The following is a 12,612-nucleotide window of genomic DNA, read 5'->3' as shown; positions in this document are numbered from 1 at the left end:
CCCTCCCCACTCCTGGGGGAAGGATATTGCAAAATCTCTATTCCCACCCTACTCTGGGGCCAATCAGAGGTGGTATTTGCCGGTTCTCCGAACTGCTCAAAATTTCCGCTACCGGTTCTGCAGAACCTGTCAGAACCTGCTGAATTTCACTCCTGGTGTGTCCTACACATGACACATCCAGCTCATGAGCCACAAGTTTGACAGGCCTACTATAAAACATGCAGTGGGTGCATTCACAAAATGGTTTAGGAATGAATTATAAATTCAAACTCAGCCGCCCTGAGTCTTCGAAGAGGGGCGGCATATAAATTAAATTAAATTAAATTAAATTAAATTAAATTAAATTAAATTAAATTAAATTAAATTAAATTAAATTAAATTAAATTAAATTAAATTAAATTAAATTAAATTAAATTAAATTAAATTAAATTAAATTAAATTAAATTAAATTATTATTCCTGCCATAAGATGTTCCTTTTCTTTAAGGCTCCTGGACTTCAAGAATTTGATGTCCAGAATAGGCTGACTCTCTAACTAGTGCCTTTGGTTGTTCCGTCTTTCAAAATAAGATTGCCTCTTTAACCACTTCTTTCGCATATTGCGTGCAATAACATTTAAACATGCAGAATTCAGAGAAGAATATCACACAAGTTTTCTGTGAAAGTTTGCAGCTTGGTCCAGTCCAATTCTCTTTTTCGACTGTACTTGCATCAAGTGAAGGCCAGCGGGATTCACCTAAAAAGATCTCATCCTTAGATTCTGGAAAAGACCTCTTCTTCCTTCTGGAGATTCTTCCTATCAATACCAGGTATGGCTATAATAAAGGCAGAACTTGTGCTGTGGTAATTTGTTATTTCCAAAATACCCTATTTGGGTTAAGGTTAAGACTTGGGAACAATGGGATGTTATCAGCTAATTCCACAGGATTGTCTGATGAAACTCACTTTAACTGCGAACTGAAGAAGGTTCTGGATGAGAAGCAGAAAGTTTTCAAAGAAAATACAAAGGAAGTCCAGTTGACGTTTTGGACAACCATGATTTGGATGATTAAGACTCTCCAGAGACATTAAACTCAATTTTCCAACAACTTTTTACCAGACTGGTGTGACACCAGTCTTCTCATCTCTGACTCCAATAAACCTTAATACGTTTTTACAAATTCTTTTCTGATGTTATTGTTATTAACTGAAAAACTGCCCCATTTTTTGAAGATTTTTCCTCATTTTTAAAAAAGTCTTTCTTAGAGTAATTGTAAATGCAATTTATTGCTTCATGTGTTGATGCAAACCAATAATGACTTGAAATTCTCCAAGAATACAATTTCTTCCAGCCATTTGGACAATCAGAGGACAAGTCAAGTTTTCTTTCTTTTAATAATTTTATTTCCCTTTAAATTACATTACCCCAGGTGGTCTACCTTATCCACTGATGTGAACTCATCTAAGAAAGGAAACAACACTTTTTGCACAATGGAGCAACTATTTAATAACTCAAGAGGTATGAACATCATGAAAACTATATGATATATATAAATTTTCCTTTCCTTTGTGGGAACTACTGATAACCAAAACCTCAAGAGTTCATAATGCTTTATGAGCTTATTCCAACATTGAAACTCTATCACCAACTCATGGTTTCCTGTGGTTTATTCTCTCCTGAGGTTGGGGATTGCATTGGCATTTTATCACTGGAAGCTTTCAAGAAGAGATTGGACTGCCATTTGTCAGAGATGGTGTAGGGTCTCCTGCTTGTGTGTGGGGTTGGATTAGATGATCTACAAGGTTCCTTCCAACTCTGTTAATCTATTAATCTAAAACATTCAGTGGGTGCATTCACAAAATGGCTTCCAATGGAATTATTCATAAACTAAGTATTAGGGAGAATATCAACACACTGACACCTGTCGCTTCCTGCAGGCCACATCCTCCCAGAATTGTCCTTTGGAAGGACACAAGGATGGAGTCAACCTCTTTGTTCTTCTTTAATTTGGGGGAAAAATGATTAGGGGCTAAAAGCATTTCTGAAAATGAAGGAAAAGCAAGGGTGAGGAAAATAGTTTCCCATTCAAAATGAACATTTAAAAAAAATGAATTAATTATCAGGTGAAATAATTCTGGGGCAGCTTAGAGGATCACAAAGACTGAATATTGGCTAATGATCATCTGGGCAATGAAAGGAAAATAAAACCTACTAGAGATTATTTTATTTATACATTCACAGACTCCCATTCAGGAAGAAACAAATCTGTGTGGATGAAGTTTCTAAAGCACATTAACATTTTTGCTGCCTGCTGTTATTGATCAAAATAATAATTTACTATAATTGCTTCCTTAGGTAATGGATCAGAATATGATAAACCAGATAACTTCCTTGCTGTGGTACACGGAATACATGAGTAAGTATATTATGATACAAAATATTCTGCTTCTTTTTAACATTAAGAATAAAGAATATTTTAATCTGGGAAGAGGGTGGGACCTTCCTACAGTATGTATGTATTTCACTAACAAGGACTGATTCTCTTTTTTTTTTCTTTGTGTTATTAGGATACAGAACAAATTTCCAAGTCCTCTAAGTTGTTTCAATACTACTGGAATTGCTCCAAATGTTTCTAAAATACCAGAAATTTTTTCTTCTCCTTACGATCAACCGTTTGATAATTTAACACAAAATCTTCTCAATGGCGTCATTGCCCTTATTTGCATTTTTGGCCTGGTGGGAAATGGAATGACAATTTATCTCCTGGCCTTTTCCATTAAGAGGAATCCTTTCACCACTTTCATCCTGAATCTCTCCATCGCTGATTTTGGGGTCATCACATCCCTCATTACTGCAGCTATATTTGTGTCAGTGTTTACTCTGAGTCACAAAACACACCTTCTCAATGCCTTTTTCTTCTTACTTTTTGAATTCTTTTTCTTCACCTATTCTGCCAGCCAGTTTCTGCTGACGGCCATCAGCCTGGACAGGTGTGTGGCTGTCCTTTTCCCTCTCTGGCATCGCTGCCATCGTCCTCCATATTTATCCACACTTGTTTGTGGCCTCATCTGGATCCTCTCCTTCCTGCTCTCTGCAGTGCACTTCATTCTCCACCAGACCAGAACCTATGGAAGATCACCTTTGTTTTACCATCTGATTGTGAATGGTTTACTTTGTACGCCTCTCATGGTTGTGTCCACTGTGACTCTCTTGATTCATATGAGGTCTAAAATGCAACGCAATCAAAAGAAACTTCTCACTACCATTTTTCTGGCTCTCCTCTTCTTCCTCCTGCTTTCTCTCCCAATGAATGTCTTTTATGTCATGGAATATTTTGTTTCCTATAATCCCCTCCTCCTGACCATTGGGGTAGGATGTGGCACTCTCAACAGCAGCATCAACCCACTCCTTTATTTCTTAGTTGGGAGGAAGAAGAGAGGAAAAGATCAGCCCAGAGCATCTTACAAGGTTGCTCTGCAAAGAGTCTTCAAGGATGAGAGGGGAAGCATCGAAGATCAGGAAACCACGAATGAAAGCCAGTTGTGAAGAGTCAAAAATATTGCATATAAAATATTTTAAGGTAAAAGCTTATTCAGACATCATATGTGCTTTCCTTAGGAACTTATAGATGTGATACAATTTACTGAGCAAAGTACTTAAAAACAAAAACTATGAAAACAGGAAGTATTGCTGTGTCCTCATTTTTCAATTCAAAGAACTTGTTCAAGAGGAAACGTTTTAGCTGATATAATTCCTTTTTCATAATTAGCATCCTGTTTCCCAGTTAAGATTGTCAGCCAGAGGGTCAAATTTAGTGCCATATTTTCTCCAAAATAAGACCTAATTGGTAAATAAGCCCTAATGCATCTTTTGGAGCATAAATTAATATAAGATCTGCTCTTATTTTCAGAGAAAATAAGGTCTTACTGAATGAAATGTTTATAATATGTACTTTATTTTATGCATTTTTCTTTGTGACAAGAAAGTTTATATACATATAATAGAAATGAAGGAGAAGGGGAAAATGTGCTGTACACGATACAGTTTTTTGGAATAAAATGTGCCATTTTTGATTCTGAAAAATTTCAGACAGAATAACATTCAATTATATTTTAAAATTAGAGTTCATTATTCATAATCATTAATTAGTGGCTTTTTTTTCTTGACTAAAGGTATGTAGCTTCTATCATCGTAAGCCTTCCTTCCAGGCAATCTTTTATAGCTATTTCAAGTCCTGATTTCTTAGCTGGCACTGACGTCACCTGGCAAAGTTCTGGACTAGGAGGACCTTAGTAGACCTTTCTTCTCTCAACACAAACCTCACCTGGGTTTCTATTCTGTAATTCTGTATGGCTACTTTTGGAATAGAGGGGGTTTTTTTGTTTTGTTTTTTTTAAAGGATTGTGTGTATGTGTGTGTTTCTGTAGATAGATGATAGATGGATAGATGATAGATTGGTAGGTAGGTAGATAGGTAGATGGGTAGATAATAGATAGATGATACAGGGAGAGGGAGAGAAAGAGAGACAGGCACCCTGATACTCAACTGCTTTGAAACTCATTGAATTTCATCCTGCCTCTCAGAACCAATTAACAACGAGTACCAAGTATGTATATATAATGTGTGTGTGTGTGGAGATAGATAGATGATAGATAGATGATAGATAGATAGATAGATAGATAGATAGATAGATAGATAGATATTGATTGATTGATTGATTGATTGATTGATTGATTGATTGATTGATTAGGGAGAGAGAGAGGGAGAGAGAGAGAGGGAGAGAGAACGAGAGGTAGAGGTAGAGATAGATTAGACATAGAAATAGAGATAGATAGAGATAGATAGAGATAGAGATAGACATGGACATGGAGATGGAAATGGAGATGTAGCTAGCTAGATGACATAGTAGTTTTTCATAATATTTTTTTTAGCTTTTGTTTGCATTCTACCCTTTTTATCTGGTCTATAACCAAAATAAATATTAAATTTGATTGATGTTATGGTATTGGGGATATGATTTCAGAAGGGAAGGCCTCTTTCTCAAGGAGCCAAAAGGCAAATCAGCCTTGAGTCTTTGATATGCAGGAAGAGGTCTAGAAGGGATCATCCCTAAAACCTGAGTTAGCATGGTGAAGATTCTGAAGAGCCCTAGTGGCGCAGTGGTTAGAGTGCAGTACTGCAGGCTCCTTTTGCTGACTGCTGGCTGCCTGCAATTTGGCATTTCAAATCTCACCAGGCTCAAGGTTGACTCAACTTTCCACCCTTCCGAGGTCAGCAAAATGAGGAGCCAGATTGTTGGGGGCAAATAGGTTGACTCTGTAAATCGCATAGGCTGTAAAGCACTGTGAAGCAGTATATACCTTGAAAGAGGTGGTGGTGAGGCCTCTCCTCAAGAAGCCCTCCCTGGACCCGGCAGTATTGGCTAACTACCATCCTGTCTCCAACCTTCACTTTGTGGCAAAGGTTGTTGAGAGTGTGGTTGCACGACAGTTCCCACAATTCCTGGAGGAAACGTCCTATCTGGATCCATTCCAGTCGGGTTTCAGGCCTGGGCACAGCACGGAAACAGCATTGGTCGCGTTGGTTGATGATCTCTGGAGGGCTCGGGACAGGGGTTGCTCCTCTGTTCTGGTCCTATTAGATCTCTCAGCGGCTTTTGATACCATCGACCATGGTATCATGCTGCACCGGTTGGAAGAGTTGGGGATGGGGGGCACCGTGTTACGGTGGTTCTCCTCCTTTTTCTCTGACCGGTTGTAGTTTGTGTTGACAGGGGGGCAGAGGTCGACCTCGAGGCCTCTCATCTGTGGAGTGCCACAAGGGTCGGTCCTCTCACCCCTTCTGTTCAACATTTATGTGAACCCGCTGGGCGAGATCATCCGTGGCTTTGGGGTGAGATACCACCAGTACGCTGATGACACCCAGCTGTACATCTCCATCCCAGGCCACCCCAGCGATGCCCTTGAAGTGATGTCCCAGTGCCTGGAGGCTGTACGGATCTGGATGGGGAGGAACAAGCTCAAGCTCAACCCTTCCAAGACTGAGTGGCTGTGGTTCCCGGCATCCTGATATAGTCAGCTGACTCCATCGCTGACTATCGGGGGCGAGTCTTTGGCCCCCATGGAGAGGGCGCACAATCTGGGTGTCCTCCTGGATATGCAGTTGTCCTTGGAGGAACATCTGACGGCTGTTGCCAGGGGGACCTTTTGTCAGGTTCACCTGATTCGCCAGTTGCGCCCCTTTCTTGATCGGGATTCCGTGCGCACAGTCACTCATGCCCTCGTCACCTCTCGCCTGGATTACTGCAATGTTCTCTTCATGGGGCTCCCCTTGAGGAGCACCCGGAGGCGCCAACTGATCCAGAATGCGGCCGCGCGGGTAATTATGGGAGCTGCATGGTGCTCCCGCATAACACCGCTCCTGTGTGAGCTGCTCTGGCTCCCAGTGGTCTTCCAGGTGCACTTCAGGGTGTTGGTTACCACCTTTAAAGCACTCCATGGCATAGGACCTAGTTATCTTCGAGACCGCCTTCTGCCACCGACGACCTCCCATCGACCCATGCGCTCCCACAGAGAGGGCCTCCTCAGGGTGCCATCAGCCAAGCAATGCAGGCTGGTAAGCCCCAGTGGGAGGGCCTTCTCTTTGGGGGCTCCCACCCTCTGGAATCAGCTGCCCCAGAGATAAGGAGAATCCAAGACCTCTGTGCCTTCCGCCGTGCCCTTAAAACTTACCTTTTCCAACAAGCCGGGCTGGCCTAACAAATCCTTTAAATGATTTTAAATTTGTTTGTCTTTTTAAATTTTGGGCCAAATTGAGATATTTCCTTTTAATCTGTTCTCAATTAAGAGCCTTGATAGTACAGGGGTTTAGTGCACCCTGTTATTAACACAGCTGCCTGCAATTTCTGCTGGTTCGAATCTCTCCAAGGCTCAAGGTTGACTCAGCCTTCCATCCTTTCTAAGGTAGGTGAAATGAGGACCCAGTTTGTGGGGGCAATAAGTTGACTTTGTATAAAATATACAAAAGAATGAAGGCTATTGCTTAACGCATTGTAAGCCGCCCTGAGTCTCCGGAGAAGGGCGGCATATAAATCAAATTAAAAAAAAAATGTATTTATTATGTGTTTTTATTTGGCTGTACACCGCCCTGAGTCCGTAGGGAAAAGGGCGGTATATAAATTTGAAGTAAATAAATAAAAAGTAAATAAGTGGTCATGGGGGATTTCACCTTTAAAGCGCTCCATGGCTTAGGGCCGGGGTACTTATGGGACCACCTTCTGCCACCAACAGCCTCCCACCGGCCAGTTCGCTCCCACAGAGAGGGCCTCCTCAGGGTGCCGTCGGCCAGACAATGCCGGCTGGTGACCCCCAGGAGGAGAGCCTTCTCTGTGGTGGCACCTACCCTTTGGAACAATCTACCCCCAGAGATACGAGTAATCTCCGACCTCCGGATTTTTCGTCGGGCCCTAAAAACTTATTTTTTTCAGTTAGCCGGTCTGTCTTGATTTTATGGTTGGTTTTAAAATTTGATACGGATTTTAAATTGATAAGTTTTAAATTACGGGCCAAATTTGTTTAATTATTTTAAATCTATTTTTAACTGTAACTTATGTATAAATGTTTTTATTTTGGCTGTTCACCGCCCTGACGTCCGAAAGGAGAAGGGCAGTATAGAAGTTTGAATAATAAATAAATAAATAAGTCTAAGTGCTATTGCTACCCACATGACATCCATCCAATATATATGCTTCATTAATGTGCCATGCATGTTTAATTATACTGCACAATGGATTTCAATTTTAGTGACACTGATTTTAATTTTGCTTTAATTAAAATTGTAACCATCTATTCTTCTGGGTTATACTTTCTATTTTATATGTTGTTATCCACTCTGAATGTTCAATAAAAGGAAGGATTTAAATTTAGCAAATAAATTAATAATAAATCACTGTGTTGTGTAGGAATCACGTGTTTGCTTACAGCCACTGCACATTTTCCAAAACTATCTTTCCCAAAGATTCATGTTAATGCTGGATTGTTCTCACTTTCGCCTCTATGCTTGCCAAGAGTGATTTTCCATTTCTTCGGAATTACTCTTCTATCACTTCAAATTGATGGATGAAGAGATCACGACATATCCACTCCACTATCCTCAATTCTATGTTGGCTACACATGCTCAAACTGAATGAGGAAGAGCAGAGAAAAATGACACGTTCCTTTTCAATGGTTATATCTGGATCACTGCATCCCGCATTTTGAAGTTTTCTCCACTTGTTTTTCCAACCTTAAAATCTTACTTTCAGTTAGGATAACAAGCCAATAAAGATTGCCCTAAAATTTGACAGAAACTGGAGATGAAATTAAACTCCTAAGAATTTTAGAACAGGAGGATGCAAAATAAAAATTTAAAAAGGTAATCTGAAATATAAGGAGGAATCTCTACTTTGTTAAGACTCCAGGAACATCATCTTACAGAAATCGCAGAAGGTATCTGCAGCATGAGACTGATTTTACTAATTAAGTGGTAAACTATTTATGAGGTCAAATGTCCAAAGAGTTATGATATAATTTTGAAGAGAGTTTAATATGTAATAGTGTTTATAACTGCTGCATAGAATATTGGAAGGCATTTTTGTATCTTCTTTTTTTCTTGATCTTTTTTCTGTTTCTGCACCTATTGCTCTCTCTTTCCTTTCTTTCTTTTTTCTTCCTTACTTTAAATTAGTTTAGATTAATGTTTAACTTTTTAAAAAAAGCTTCTATAATAATGAGAGAGAGAGATGATGATGATGGCAGAGATTAAGAAGCTATAGAAATTGAGAGATGGAAATAAGAGAGAGAGAGATGAAGATAAGAGAGAGTTAGAGAAGGAGAGGGAGGGAGAGGGAGAAAGAGATGAAAGAGAGAGATGAAGATAAGAGAGAGAGAGAGATGAAGATAAGAGAGAGAGATGAAGATAAGAGTTAGAGAAGTAGAGGGAGGGAGAGGGAGAAAGAGATGAGAGAGAGAGATGAAGATAAGAGAGAGAAGGAGAGGGAGGGAGAGGGAGAAAGAGATGAGAGAGAGATGGAGATAAGAGAGAGAGATGAAGATAAGAGAGAGAGATGAAGATAAGAGAGAGAGAGATGAAGATAAGAGAGAGAGAAGGAGAGGGAGGGAGAGGGAGAAAGAGATGAGAGAGAGATGGAGATAAGAGAGAGAGAGATGAAGATAAGAGAGAGAGAAGGAGAGGGAGGGAGAGGGAGAAAGAGATGAGAGAGAGAGATGAAGATAAGAGAGAGAAGGAGAGGGAGGGAGAGGGAGAAAGAGATGAGAGAGAGATGGAGATAAGAGAGAGAGATGAAGATAAGAGAGAGATGAAGATAAGAGAGAGAGAGATGAAGATAAGAGAGAGAGAAGGAGAGGGAGGAAGAGGGAGAAAGAGATGAGAGAGAGGGAGGGAGGGAGACAGAGATGAGAGAGAGATATGGATTTGACCAATTAAAATCTTTCTCTCCCAAATTCCAACATACCAGAGTTGGAAAGGATCTTGGAGGTCTTCTGATCCAACCAGGGATGCATTCTACTTACCTTTACTACCGGTTCGCAATGGGATCATGCACGCTTGCATGGGCGCCTTGCATCTGCACATGCTCAGATTGCCAATGGTGACATCTGGGGTGGTGGGCGGGGCCTCCCACCAGTTTTACTACTGGTCCATGCGAACCAGTCCGAACCGGGGGCAACCCACCACTGGGTCCAACCCCAGATGACCCTATACTATCTCAGAGAAATGGTTGTCCAATCTCATCAAAATCAGCTTTCAGTGATTTTTCATTCCCTAGAATTCCCTAGAGGTTTTCTATCCAGCCTTAACTGAAGATAACTCCGCAAAAAGATATTTAATTTAATCAATTTAATTTAATTAGTCATATTTCTATGCCACCCAACTCCCTAGGGACTCTGGGCGGCTACCAACAGAAATAATACAAACAGTGAACATATTTTTTTTTAAAAAAAAAACATTATAAAAGCATTTTAAAAACATTAAAAACACATGCACACCATCCATGGCTGGATCTCGCAAGATAGAACAGCGAGATCAATGGCCCCAAGCCTGCTGGGGCCGTTGTAGTTTTATTGTACTTTAACCGCTCATTGATGATCCTCCAAATTTAACATATACACCCATTTTATCAACCCAGATTAGGTCTTGAAGTGATGCCCAAAAATACCTCCCAAAGAGCTTAAAATTAAAGGAGGAACAAACAAACAAACAAACAAACAAAAAAGTCAAGGGAATATATATACATATTTTAATTTATATGCCGCCCTTCTCCGGAGACTCAGGGCTGCTTACAAGGCATTAAGCAATAGCCTTCATACTATTGTATATTTTATACAAAGTCAGCTTATTGCCCCCACAAACTGGGTCCTCATTTTACCTACCTTAGAAAGGATGGAAGGCTGAGTCAACCTTGAGCCTGGTGAGAATTGAACTCGCAGTAATTGCAGGCAGCTGGATGTTAAATGCTGCCTTAATAGGAGGCATTAGCCTCCTACACCACTCAGGCTCAATTTATTTATTTAGAGTTTCAAATTGGCCAATGGCCAAAGCTTTCTATGTGGTTTACAATCTAACTGCTTCTTTTAAAAAATAACCATGTAGAATAAAAGCAATAAAGTGCAAAGTAAAAAACCATGGTGCAATCTACGCAGCTTGCACGCCAGACATTCAAAATCAAAGTCAAAACCAATTTTTTTAAAAAAAAAAAATCCCCAGGAAAATATTAAAACCTTCAGCTGATTGCCTACGAGATGCCAATGTGAGTCTCTCTCTAGGGAGGAAACTCTGTTAACCAGGCGAAAAAGTTCTCCTTGGGAGAAAGAAACGCGCCCCAAGGGCTAAAGAAAAAGGAACCTACTACCATATGTGGTGGTCATGCCAGAAGGCAAAACAATTCTGGCAGGCAATAAAGATACAAATAGAAGAAATCATAAACCAGAAATTGGAAATGAAACCGGAAGTCTTTTTACTAGGAAAAAGAAATAAATAATTCGTAATTTCATTACGAAAAAGAAATAAAATATCTAATTATCCACATACTAACGGCAGCATGGATACTCTTTGCTCAAAATTGGAAACATGAAGACATACCAACGGAAAATAAAATAATCACCAAAATTATGGAATGTCCAGAAATGGACAGACTCACAAAAGAATTACTAGAAAAAGATGAAACAGACTATTATATAGTATGGCAGAAATGGTATAACTGGTTGGAGAAAAAGAAAGGAATATAAAAATAGGGACACAAAAGAGAGGTCGTAATTTATAGACAAAAATTGGGTACCAATTAAGAAACATAATTAATTAAATACGGAGTTTAACATATTGCATTATATGTAAATATATGGATATATAGATAAGAAATATAAATACAGTCTACCGATGTGACAATGTTGAAAAAGAAGTGGTAAGACTTGATTCATGTTTATTGTTTGGTATGTTGTATTGTCGTATTTATGTTTGTTTGTAATTTTTAACCAATAAAAAAGAATTTTTTTAAAAAAAGGAAAAATAGAAAGAAAGAAAAGACCAGGAACGTAAATTCCCCCTTTTTTAAAAAACAAAAACATCCATTTCGGCTACCGATATCCGCCTTCTGCGATGCGAAAAATCAGCCAAGCTTTTATGCTGTCGGTTATAATCCTTTCCTCCCACAAGAGGACGATGGTTTACGATGATGGTCGATGCTCCCAAAGGTGCTTTTTTTTGCAAAGAAATCCCCCCCAAAAAAGTCCAGTTACCTCTTTAAAAAGTAAAATTGCCTCTTGAAAAAGCATTTTGGGGACAACCACATGAAATTCAATAATAAAAAAAAATAACTGAGAATCTCCATAAACATAAACGGCTGTTGCTGTTTAATAATCCACAAATATATATATATATATATATTCTTCTCTCCACTTTGGACATCTCTGGTTTCAATCCGGTTAGCTGGGGATCCGGCGCCAAACTCTCCAAATCTCTCGTCCAAGAAGGGCGATGGGCTCTTCCAAGCCTCCTCCGGGAGGGTTGACCGGTTTTGCCAAGCCGAAAGCGCCGCTTCGCAAGCATCTTCCCAGCGCGGCTGTCCAGATTTCCTTGCTCCTCTCGAGACGGTCGCTCTAAACTGCAGCCGAGAAAAATCCGCTCCGAAAGTGACAAAGGGAGGAACTGGAGCTGCTTTATAAGGGCAGCCAAATCAGCCCAGCCTCCTTCTGGCCACCAGGCAATCGTCTCAGCTTGCACGACTGCGTCATTTGCACGCCTACCGGTAAGTCGTCGTTATTCATCGGTTTTAAAAAACAAAACAAAAAAAAAAACACCACAAAAACCTGCGATGCCCCCTGCAGGAGAAAAGAAAAAAGAAAAAGAAAGAAAATAAAACTTAAATGAAGATGCGGATCGCAAAGTTTATTCTTGCCATTGAATAAAAGATCTGTTCAGTCTCCTTTCCATTCCATTGTGGATTAGAGGTGAGGGATCTGTACTTGCCAAGAACACAGAGAGAGAGAGAGAGAGGGAGGGAGAGGGAGAGGGAGAGGGGGAGAGGGAGGGAGAGTGTCAGATGTAAATGCCTTATTCTCTAATGTGTAAATAATGTATAT

General features: G+C 39.9%; 1 protein-coding gene across 1 annotated transcript; it reads left to right on the top strand.

Annotated features, from left to right (window-relative positions):
• Window positions 1–1,433: 1,433 nt before the first annotated feature.
• LOC139315600 (proto-oncogene Mas-like) lies at window positions 1,434–3,608 on the top strand. Its single transcript, XM_070941995.1, has 3 exons — window positions 1,434–1,497; window positions 2,335–2,395; window positions 2,547–3,608. Exons 1-3 carry the CDS (start codon window positions 1,470–1,472, stop codon window positions 3,523–3,525), a joined length of 1,068 nt encoding a protein of 355 aa, XP_070798096.1. The 5' UTR covers window positions 1,434–1,469; the 3' UTR covers window positions 3,526–3,608.
• The last annotated feature ends 9,004 nt before the right edge of the window (window positions 3,609–12,612 follow it).

The sequence above is a fragment of the Pituophis catenifer genome, unplaced genomic scaffold (assembly GCF_029215685.1).
Source record: "Pituophis catenifer annectens isolate HBS135680 unplaced genomic scaffold, rPitCat1.0.hap2 SCAF_3, whole genome shotgun sequence".
Lineage (NCBI taxonomy): Eukaryota > Metazoa > Chordata > Lepidosauria > Squamata > Colubridae > Pituophis > Pituophis catenifer.
This window is presented reverse-complemented; position numbering and strand designations above follow the sequence as displayed.